Source organism: Paroedura picta, chromosome 3, assembly GCF_049243985.1.
Source record: "Paroedura picta isolate Pp20150507F chromosome 3, Ppicta_v3.0, whole genome shotgun sequence".
In the NCBI taxonomy this organism is placed as follows: Eukaryota; Metazoa; Chordata; class Lepidosauria; order Squamata; family Gekkonidae; genus Paroedura; species Paroedura picta.
In genome coordinates, this window is record NC_135371.1 from 132,816,878 (window position 1) to 132,828,843 (window position 11,966).

General features: G+C 46.5%; 1 protein-coding gene across 1 annotated transcript in view; it reads left to right on the top strand.

The window, feature by feature from the left end:
- MYCBPAP (MYCBP associated protein) overlaps positions 1-10,321 on the top strand; it is a 31,505-nt gene extending 21,184 nt beyond the window's left edge. Inside the window, exons 13-19 of the mRNA XM_077327933.1 lie at positions 2,386-2,532; positions 6,035-6,337; positions 6,943-7,064; positions 7,567-7,679; positions 7,947-8,056; positions 8,272-8,454; positions 10,047-10,321. Coding sequence (XP_077184048.1) covers positions 2,386-2,532; positions 6,035-6,337; positions 6,943-7,064; positions 7,567-7,679; positions 7,947-8,056; positions 8,272-8,454; positions 10,047-10,166 — 1,098 coding nt within the window. The 3' untranslated portion in view covers positions 10,167-10,321. The remainder of the gene's footprint in view (positions 1-2,385; positions 2,533-6,034; positions 6,338-6,942; positions 7,065-7,566; positions 7,680-7,946; positions 8,057-8,271; positions 8,455-10,046) is intronic.
- Positions 10,322-11,966: the final 1,645 nt, after the last annotated feature.

Consider the following 11,966-nt stretch of genomic DNA (forward strand, 5'->3'; position numbering starts at 1 on the left):
AAGGGGGGGAGGGGTGTTGTGTTTGCAGCCCTGCTGAGGACCTAGCTTGTGGTCCAAGACAGGATCCCAGCCAGCAAAATATTGCCCAATGCATAGTAAGAGTCCAACAGCAGGATCCAGTCAGTTTAAATTGAAACTGGCCAATCCTGCACATTAGTGGGAAGATTTATTGTATGGCTTGGGTATCTATGCTGGGGTGTTTTGTAGGGTTTTGGTTCAGTTCCACTATACTATGCTGGGGTCTTAATAAAGAGCCCAGTCCTCTTAGTCTTAGTCCACCACTAAACCCATGGATTTAGCATGAGCAGATCTGGCTTTTCATGCCCGTTTCATGCCTGTTTAGTTTCATTTCCTATGGCCTGGTAAGGCCACGGGTTGTAAAAGGGTAAATCTGTCCTCAGGCTCCAAGACTCCCTCCCTTTCTCAGCAGGATGTCTTCCTCCTTTCGCTTTATCACTCTCTTCCCATGACCTTGCAAAGACAACATAGTCTCAACAGAAATATAGCCGTAGAGATTAGACTCTGGCCATCTGGCAGCTTGTGAACCTAGGCACCTCTGGTGCCCTTTGCTCTCCCGCCTAAATGCCTTTGTACCCCTCCCTTATCGAGAGAACCCTATATCTGTTCTGAAGTGCCTATTGTTTCTTGTTACTGTCAAGATCTTTGCTTAGGAGATCTTGGCTTGCTTTAGCTGTATGTAGACTCTGTTCAATACAGTTCTTCCTTGGATTTTCAACTACCTGTTGGATCTTGGATGTATCTTTATCACGGACTCTGCTAGCTGGGCTCAGCTCGATTCCTGACAGCTTGGCAGCGCACAGGGGGAGAAGCACATACATGAGGGTCCAATGCCCAGAAGAGCTTTTTATTATATCCAATACCTTGGATTGAAGCCAGTAACTGATTGGCCAACAGTGGAGTGACTGCAGAATTGGAGTACTGTGCATAGTCTGCCTGTTTCCTAATATCAGTTCTACCCTGTTAACAAGAGTGCTCCACCTCCAAGCTATGATATGTAATTGGGTAGAACTGTCTCCTGGTGCATTCTGTACCAACTGGAGTCTCTGAGATAACTTTGAGGGGCGATCCATGCATAGTGCATTGCAGTAGTCTAGTTTTGATGTCACTGTGGCATGGATCTAATTGGCTATGGCCATGTCAAGGTAGAGGGCCATCTTGCAGGCTAAACTTTGTGAGGAATTCAATGCAAAAAAACTGCGCCATTGATTTCCCAATGTTATAGATAAGCCAAAAACGAAATCAAAGGGCCAAAATAATGAGTCTCTCATCCACTCTTATTAGGTATATTAGGTATATTAATCATTCAACTTCTTGGCAATCAGAACTTCTTGGCAATAAATAACTGTTAACTGAAACATAGGCATGTTGGCAAATGGATCTAGTTTGTATTACTTTGTACACATTATGATATCTTGTTAATTATTACGAAACTATTATAACGAAACTATTAATTTGTAGATTTTGGAGTGGCGATCATTGAGGAAGAATCAGAAAATGGGAGAAATGTACCTGGGAGTCCGATCTGATTGCCAAGGAGAGGCGAGAGCTGCCCCTGGGCCCGGGAAGGCCTTGCGCCATGCCTGTGATGCGGCGCAAGGCTTTCTTGGGCCCAGGGTGGCGGAGAGGCCCTCCCCTGCTGGGTAAGCCGGCGGAGGGTTGCCCCTCGGCCTGGGAAGGCCTTGTGCCACATTCCCGTGCCCAGGGGTGGCGGAGAGGCTCCCCCCCTGCCGGGCCACCAGAGAATAGGCGAGAGTTGCCCCTGGACCCAGGAAGGCCTTGAACCATGCCTGTAATGTGGCGCAAGGGTTTCCAGGGCCCAGGGCTTCGGAGAGGCCCCCCTGCTGGGTGAGTCGGCGAAGAGCTGCCCTGATCAAAGGAAGGCCTTGCGCCGCGTTCACGGGCCCAGGGGTGGCGGAGAGCCCCCCCTCCCACCGGTGAGAGGCGAGAGCTGCCCCATCCAGGGGCAGTCCCATCCAGGGGCAGTCCGGCGGCGAGGCTGGGAGAGTGGCGGCCGCACAGCATCCAGAGGCGGGCCCTTTGAGGGCCAGCCCAATCAGAAGGCACACAGATGGCTGTGCGCCTTCTGATCGGGTCAGGGTCGGTGGGCCTGGACAGACAGGGCTCTAGAGGTTATTACTGAACTCTAAGGGAGCAAAATGCTGTTAAGGATATATATGGATTGTTTCTTGTATAGTTCTCAGTTCTATGTAAACTGCCCTGAGCCTTTGGGGAAGGCGGTATATAAATGTGAAAAGGATTTACAATGCATTCCTAAGCAGAGTTACATAAAAGCCCATTGACTCCTGTAGACTTACGGGTATAAATCTACTCAGGTCTCATGTATGCCTTTCTTTGGTGTTCTAGGAAGAGATAAAAGCCAGGGAAATTGCTGTTATAGTCGAGGAGAATTTGAAAGAGCTGCTTGGTCGAGTTCGTACACCACCACTAACGCCATCTCCTATGGATGCCTATGTCTCGGAGGAAGAGTTATTCCATACCATGAACCCAGAGGTATTCATAGTTGCTTTGCAGTGAAAAGGGTTAAGATGCTGGACTGCAGTGCTGAGAACCCATAGGAAGTTTATGAGAACTCTCCAAAGTACAACTCTGCAATCTTTCTCAGCCCTGGCCCTAGATGAAGCCAGTTTTACCTCTTTGAGGCTGGGGATCCTGAGCAAGTTTTGTTCGCTCAGTCTTAATGTTCTTTGTACTTAATACACTGTCCAGCTTCCAAACTAATTTCCCACTGGGCCCAAATTTGCAAGTGACACTAAATTCCCATCACCTGGCCTAGTTGACCAAAATCCCACAGCAAAATTCACCACAAGTATAGATTTTTAAAAGGGGGCAGAGTAGTCACCATTCAGATATCTGCAGAAAATACTGTCTATCATCCCAATCCTAGTAGAATACCATTGCAGAACACCCTGCCAAGTGAGATCAGGGTCCTCCAGGACTTTAAACAGTTCTGGGGGATCTGTAAGATGGAGCTGTTCTGCCAGGCCTACAGTTGAGGCCAGAAATTAACACTAAGAGGATGCTGGCTCCCCTTCTTCTGCCCAAACATCAGCCCCCCCCCCAACAGATTTTAATTGTAAAGAGGAGGCAGCCCTAAACAAAATTTTAAAACCTAAATTATGCATATTGTGTGTGTGGCTGGTTTTGCGGCGTCGGCGAGCGGGTGGCGAGAGGGCGGCAAGCGGCTGTATGTGTCCCTGGAGTCCTGGGATTGCGGAGGCGGAGTCCTACACTTGATCTTAGGCAAAAGGCCGAGAAGCGGCAGCAGAGTCCCAGCGGGCCCTAGCAGTTAATTCCCCCCCCCCCCCCCGTGGAGCAGCCTACCTAAAGCGTAGGAGGGAGGAAGAGCGGAGAGCCATTCGGAGGCATTCTCCCTCTCTCTCTGAGTTCCGTCCTTCCGGCTGCCCTGGCCGCTCGTCGAGGGCTCCTCAGGCTCTTCTCCCCGCCCCACGGAGTGGGCGCACAGGCCGCACGGCAGGCCCTGCAGCCTTGCTGAGCGAGGAGAGCTTGGCTGGCTGGCTGACGGGCGGGAGAAGGAGGCTTCGGCCCAGCGGCAGCAGCAGAGGTCAGCACAGCAGCAAGAGGCGGCGGAGGCATAGCTGCTGGGTGCGGGGGCGTCAGGGGCGGCGCGGACGTCTCCGGCGGCGCCGCTGATGGGGCCGCGAGCTTTGCTACCGCCGCCGGCGCAGCAGAAGCCTCTGGACTGTTGGGCTGACGGCCCCACCGGCTTCAGGGCGGTCAGTGACTTGGCGGCGGGCTGCGGGGCTCCGTGTTGTTGTTGGAGGAGGCGGCGGCGGGAGGCAAGTGCAGCCAGCGGCTCGGCGGCGGGGCTCCGTGTTGTTGTTGGAGGAGGTGGCGGCGGGAGGCAAGTGCAGCCAGCGGCTTGGCGGTGGGCTGTGGGGCTCCGTGTTGTTGTTGGAGGAGGCGGCGGGAGGCGCTTCGCGCCTCCCGACGTATCAGGCCGCATCAGGCAGGGAGCCCCTGGCAGCCGCGCTCTGCGCGACTGCCGGGGGCTCCCTCAGGCCGGGAGCAACTGTGAGCCGCACTGCGCACGGCTCGCAGTTCCTGGGGCTGGGAATCAGAGGGACTAATCAGCAGGCGCTTTGCGCCTGCCGATTGGTCCCTCCGATTGTCTGTCATGAGGAAGGGTCCAATCTGGACCCTTCCTCATCCCGGACACATCCCGCCCCAGAACCCCTTACGGTTTTATTTAGTCCGTGGCGCCCGCGGCGCCACGGGCGGTTTACAGATATATATATATATATGGAATGTTTTTACTTGATATAGTTATATACATATATTTACATTTGTTGAGCGCCACTCCTGGACCTTGCTGGCTTGTGGCGGTTTACAGTACAAACAGTAAAACATAAGCCACACCTGAAATAAGAATTACAAAATGCCAAATGCTGGTGGCAAATCCAATCTATCTCCTCCCCTGTCTGACAGTAACAACACACCACCCCCTTGCAGGGTAGCTTCTGCCCAGATGTCCGGCCTATGGGAGGGACCTGATATCCCTGTCCTGGCCTCAACCAAATGCCTGGTGGAAGAACTCCATCTTGCAGGCCCTGCAGAACTGTGATAGCTCTGTCAGGGCCCTCAGCTCTTCCAGAAGCTCATTCTACCAGGTCATGGCCAGGACCAAAAAGACCCTGGCCCTGGTCAAGGCCAGGTATACCTCCGGGGACTGGGGATAATCAATAGACTCATGTCACGGACCAACTATCATTGACCAACTTTCAGAATACTTGGAAGAAGCTTCGATCCTAGACCCATTCCAATCTGGTTTCCGGCCTGGCCATGGGGTAGAGACAGTACTGGTCGCCCTGATGGATGACCTCCGTTATCAGCTGGACTGGGGCGGATCGGCGCTGCTTATATTATTAGATCTCTCAGCAGTGTTCTACACAGTAGACCATGAGCTTCTAGCTTAGCGCCTCGCCGATGCCGGGATCAGAGGGCCTGCCCTTCAGTGGCTGATCTCCTTTCTCTGGAATCGTAGACAGAGGATAGCATTAGGAGAGCGCTCATCAAGCTGTCACCAACTGGCTTGCGGAGTCCCCCAGGGGGCAATTCTCTCTCCAACCTTATTTAACATCTTTATGCACCCTCTTGCCCAGCTGATGCGGAGGTTTGGGCTGGGTTGCCACCAATATGCAGATGACGCCCAGCTCTTCCTCCTATGGATGGCCACCCTGACTCTCCCCCTGAAACATTAGACAGCTGCCTGGAAGCAGTGACGGAATGGCTTAACCAAAATTGTCTGAAGCTCAACCCTTCAAAGACGGAGGTCCTGTGGCTGGGCAGGAAAGGTCCAAGTGAGGAAGCGAGCCTTCCCAATCTGCATGGTGTGCAGATAACAGTGGCCCGCTCCACCAGGAACCTGGGAGTGATACTTGATGCCTCCCTCTCAATGGAGGCTCAAATCACAAATAAATAAATAAATAAATAAATAAACCCACCCTGAGCTGACCAAGGAAGGGTGGAATATAAAAATATTTTAATAATATTATTGTTATTTACTAAAGGCAAAAAGAACCAGAAAAAAGCAATAGTTAAGACAGAGACATCCCTAAATGGTCCCCTTGATATCCACGTAGCTGGCCATTTATCAATTATTTGCCTAATCAGGCAGAAGGAAGTGTCAAGAGGCAGAAGGGACAGTGGGTATAAGAAAGCTCCAGGGCATGTTGGTTGCTAGTCATTTCCACAAACGGAAGGGAATTTCATCCATGGAGTTGAACTTCCTCACTTTCCCCTTCCCACTTTTGTTGTTTCCATAATTCAAAATGCTCCTGTGAAACCTTTGGGCCCACTTTTTATATATCGTTAGCTGGTGTGTCAGAACGTATCCCTGAAAGGGTTTTTCCATCATTGAGGCCCAAATTATTGCGTGGATCTATCAGAATCTGTCCAGACACTTGTATCTTTTATATCACTGTGTATGCCATTCTTGTTAGCCTTGTCCTCTTCTCTTCTGTCCTTGTAACAGTTACACTACCAGCACCAAGTGGTGAAGGGGCTTCATGAACTGTGGGACACACTCATGAATCCTCCTCGGGCTGCATATGAGCTGAAGAGCACTGGTAACGTGGATGAACTTTCCCGACCAAAGAGCGCTTTGGAGCTCCAACAGAGAAGTCCTGTGGAAGACACGAGCAAGAGTATCTCCCCAGAGATTTCAGGAGCACAGAAGTCTGTGGTGGAGGAGATGATGAGCCACTTGAGTGTAACAGATGATGGGGAGGATGTGAATCGTGTGGAGTGGAATCTTTCCATCAAAGATTTTAGACAGGTGGTTGACCCAGTGTTCCTTGTTTTTCCTCTGCCTTTGAATATTCCCAGTGTATCCCATCCTTTTAGTGGTGTATCCAAGGACTTCTGTTACTGACAACTTTAAAAAAATGCAGTGTATCAAGACTATGTCCATTATTAAAGTCACTAGAATGCACACACAGACAGGCACGTGCTAAGATATACATATATGCCTGTATCGTGTCAGAAGGATATTATCCATCTCCATTTGATTATGTTCATTTTCGAAACCAAGTTCCTAAGCGGTTTTTAGAACTTATGTCTGCACTGGAGACCAGCATAATATTATTTTTATGTCAAGTTGGCATATATTTTAAAGACATATATGTGGGCCTCTGAGTGAGTCAAATATCCAGGATCAGAGAAGATTCCGTATTCTAGAAGTGTTTGTGTCAAGTATTCAGGTCTGCCTGTGACAATGGGAATGAGAGTTCCACCATGCATCAGGTTGGGGGGCGGGAGGGGAACAGCCCTTTTATCCTTCGCATTTAAGGGGTATGATGATTTTAGGCTAACTATGGAAAGCCAAAGATATTTGTCCATCTACAACTGCAGTCACATGGAGTGTGATTTTTATCCCACCAGACTCTGCTGGCAGTCCCTGTGGAAAATGAGCGAGAAGCCGCTCTGGCCCAACTCAATAAAGCTGCACTGGAGCTTTGCAATGTACCAGTATCACCACAGACAGACCTCATGTACCAGATTTGGTATGTTAATGCTGCAAAGAGCCAGCCTACAATCACCTTTCTAGCTACTTAATCTGAGAAACATCAGAAAGCTCTCTAGTTTGGAAAGGAGGAGGGTTTTACAACAGATGGAACATTCCAGTTGCATAAGAGAAATGAGAAGGAGGAGATATTCTGAGTTGGTGTGTAGCTGTTTTAATTTTAAGGCTGTTGTAGAGATGAACCAGAATCATGTTTCCTTGCTTTGTTCTTTAGAGACATAAAATGTTATTTACAGAGATGGGCATTAGGTTTCTTTATGCATCAAAGTATCTTCTATGAAACAGCCTCTCAGCTTTTAAAAAATCTGCCGTTAAATAAAAGGCTGTATGTGGGAACTGTAAAGCAAGAAGAACCTAATCAACAGATGTGCTCATCTGACTCCTCCAGAACCCTGAGGTCCTTTGCTTATAGAGAAATATCACAACAGCCAACAACAATCTGCCCTGCTATTCCATCCAGCACCATTTTTGTTAAATATTAGTTTCCAGCTGTGGCGTGAAGTAATTGATGGTCTAGTGAGCTGTTCGCTAATGCTGAGGTCCCTGCTTGGTATGCCTGAGAAGGACACTTATGCAGAAGTCCCAGAGGAACCAGGTAAACAACAGTCTTAACCGACCAGATCATAGGGGGAGGTATGGAGCTTGACAGAATTGTGGGGTTGGGGGCTGGGTAGAGGCTGCTGGTGCGGCTAGACTCAGCAGCAACACATCTTCACAAAATTGGCTCATTAATTTACTTGCCTTTCAGACCTGATTATCTGCCAAAGTATGGATTTATTCATCTGAGGGATTGGTATAAAGTAATGAACTTTTAGCAACATTACCCAGTATTCATAGAGGTAAAATGCTGTTCTTTGTGCAGCTGAAATGAAACCAGTTCTTGTGAAGGGAGGGAAGGAAGAACGGAGACTTCAGAAAGAAGATAAAAAGTCTGCTGCAAAGGATGAAAAAAAAGGAAAGGCAGGCAAAGAGGTATTTGGCCTTCAAGACAAATACAGGAAATAAAGATTCAGATAAGATGAAAAGTTACTAGGCTGTATTGTTGAGGTTTATGAACTGAACTGACTCTTTGTTGAACGAGTCTTCAGACCTGCAGCCACATGTGATGTACATCCGAAGGTAATTTGTCTGTTGACTACCAAAAATGCTGTGATCTCTCTTTGGCATATTTGCATTTTTCTGGGTAGGAACGCCCAAACAGCAAGAAACTGAAGTCCAAGGAAGAGCGAAAACTGAAAAGTTCCACCAAGGAGGCAAAGGATCACACCCCTTTTACATTAGACATCGTAGAATCAGAGGCTACCCATTCTCGACAAGAACATGTGGACCCAGTTGTGCAGGAAAAATACCACGAGAAACTTTATGTTGAAGTAGGTAAAGAGCCATTCTTGTTCATTTGTCTGTTCCTCTACTTGCAGTTGTATACTGGTTATTTGAAATTACATTCCGAACTTGTGAGCAAATGTTCAAATCTTGCTTTCGCAGTCATTTTCTTTATGCACTGCTTTTTTGACAAGTAATCGTTTGACAGGATTATTTTAACTTAATATGAATTCCTAAAACGACTCTTGAATTAGTCCTAGATATATCACTGGTTAGATGGAGGTCTTCTCCAAGTGCAGAGCAATGTGTCAGATGGTTTAGTTTTCAAAGTAGATTTTGCCTCTGCGTGACTGTTTACGGACTGGGAACTTTGCTGCCCCAGTTCCTGTGCAAGAGCACAAATCAGGGGCGGATGAGGCAGAGCAGGCCAAATGCTCCCCCATGTGGGTGCAGGAAGAGGTGGGGCAACCTGCCACGACTAAAACTCCAGCCTGCAGCCTTGACATGGAACCTCCAGTGTGTAAACAGTCCGTGAGTTGCAGACCAGGGCTGGTCTAGTAGAGCTTTTTCTCTCATCCACTCTCTTGGAGGAAGGAATACTGGGTCCAAGAATGAGAGTTCTCCACCAATCCTTGAATACAAGCAAAATAATTGCTCTCATTCTATTCATCATACAGGGCAAGGTGGTAAGGCCTACTATCCAAAAATAATATTTTAGAAATGATTTAGAGCACTGGTATGTATTGCTGGCTAGAAGACTGATTGACAAATTAGAGTGGCTTTGACTTGCTTTTGCCTGAATTAATCACATGTAGCTTTAATCTACTTTTTGAATTACATTTGGGGACCCCAGCTCTTTATTTACCGTTAAAAGAAAGCAACTTTAGGAACTATCTGAATTGCCTCCTGTTTTTTTCAGCCCATGGTGAAAAAGATCCTTAGTAACCTCACATAGCTATATAAAAAGATGGCCTAATAGGAAAAGGGGGAAAGTAATGTTGCTCTGTGTGTTTTCTAACCCATTGTCAGTTTTCCAGGCTGTTTGTCTCTGTTGGTTAAAGTGGAGAGATTGTTATTGGCCGAACTTAAAACTCATCCAAAATGGGGAATATTGCCTAAGATCTCACAAAAGCCTGCTAGGTTGTAGATGGCATCTACAGGTTGTCTAGTACCCATGGCAGGGAAGGGAATATCTGATAAAGAGGTCCAGAGGAAATAAATGGTCAAGGGAAAGGATGGGAAGGCCAGCAGGAGAGAAGAGAGAGAGGGGTACAAGGGAGGGAAAGGCAGGGGCAAGCCAAGGGAGAGAAAAGTCTTGTGGATCCCCAATAGTGCATTTTTATTATTCCGGCTAAATGGACTAGGTTCAGGCTAATAGTATTAAAATATCAGATACTCAAACCAATGCATGTGAAGCTGACTTTATATAGAGAGTCAGATCATTAGCCCATCCAGCCTAGAACTGTCTAATCTTCTGTCAAGAATATTCAAACATTCAGTGGCCTTTTCCCAGTCCTTAGACCTGAAAGCTTTTTAAATATGTTAATTTGCTTGACCATGTGTCTAAATGATGTCAGCATTCATGTGCCATTTTCTGTTGATGTGCCAAAAGATAGTTTGAATTGCTTCCTTCTTTTAGGTCTATGGATTACTGAATTCAATGTTAAGCAAAATGCTTTATCTCTTTGAGGATCTGAAGAAGGATGCTGAAGAGAAGAAGAAGAAAGCAGTTTTTGGTTCTAATTTTATAATGAAATAAAATGTTGTATTTACATGGAGAGGGAGTGCTATTTCCATTTGTTTATAAAAACTAGCAATTGATATAGCTCCAAGGGCCAGTGTGCACAATTAGCTGGCTCTCTAAGGCCACAAGTACAGATACATCCTGAATAATAAAAGTCCCTTTGAAGGAAATTAGCTGTCACCGTTGTACTTTTTGGGACAGAATGCAGAGGAAAGTGGCTTGAGGACCTTTTCATCTTAGAACATTGTCACTTGTATGGTAGTAAACAATGCCCCGAAAGCACAGCTGGTTACTATGTAGTGTTTGATTTTTAAAAAACAAAATTCATCTGGGATAAAAAGCAATCACAGAAATTGATAGTTTTTCTATGTTTACTGCTCTTGAGAGATATCACTCTTTGTGAAATTGACAAATGTGGAGAACATTTACTTCACTGCAGAAAGATAATATTTGTGAGGCAAGTTACAAAAGTATCAGAAATTAATTTTAGATATTTTCTTTAAAATTTATGGAAGTTGATATTAGTTGTCCAATATCTTGGGTTCAAAGGATTTTCTGTTGTGTTAAATTAAAAAAACCCATAGCTTTGCAAAATAATCATGCTATTCTGAATTATTCAATATGTAGAAGGGAAAGAGTGAACCTAAGCAAAAGAAACATTGTGCCTCATGTCAAAAGGTGTTTTCAAACTCTGAATATGTTACGACTGTGAATTACAATAACTTCTGACACTACCAATTAAAAAACCCTGTGAAACATTTTTTGCTGCTAGATATGTGGGGAATTTGACTTGGGTGAGTGACCGAGGCTCTCCCAATCTTAGCAGATGGCTGAAGCTAAGCAGGGTTGGCCCTGGCTAGTATTTGAATGGGGGACCTCCAGAGAATTCCAGCATCATGCCATGGAGGCAGGCAATGGCAAAACACCTCTGTCTCTTGGCTTAAAAACCCTGTGGGGTTGCCATATATCAGCTGTGGCTTAATGGCAACAAAAGGAAAAGAAATATACCCCTATACAATATATTCAATATATTCTGGTTGGTCGATATCATCTTAAGGAGCAGTTTTTTTGTGAAGTCACAACTGACTTATGAGACCTCCTTAGGGATGTTCAGAGGTGATTTGCTGTTGTCTACCTCTGTGTGGCAACCCTGGTATTCTTACCCAAATACTTATCAGAGCTGACCTGCTTAGCTTCTGAGACAAGATCGGAGCAACCTGGGCTATTCAAGTCAGGGCAAGCAAACACCTTATTTAATCACATAGACTTCAATTAATTTTGAAGAGTAGTTCTTTTTAGAATTGTCCTGTATATTCTGCATTTTGATGCATAAAGAATAATAATCATAGGCAGCACTGCCAGATTTTTCAAACTGTTGTTCTATGTTATAGTGTTTCCACTATGATTGCTATCTTTGGACAGGTGCTGTGGCTCAGTAGCCACAATACAATAACTTTGATTTGCATGGCGGAACCCTGAAATGTATGTAGTGTTTTCATTTTTATTGTCTATCAGGTACCTTCTAGATTAGCGATCCCCAACCTGTGGGCCACGGACCACATGTGGTCCTTCGACTAATTGGAGGTGGGCCCCGAAGGACGCCTTCTCCCCCCCCCCCCACGGCCCTTTACTTCATCCCCCCAGCCCTTTACAACACACTTCATTGTTGTGGCGTGTCTGTATCTTATTTTGAAGGGATGTTTAAACATTACCATAGCGATCAGAGAGCGCTAGGGCAGTGGTTGAGAGTAGAGGAGTAAACTACCCCCCCCCCACCGGGCCTCAGTAAAAGGCGTTGAGTGGTCCCCGGTGAGT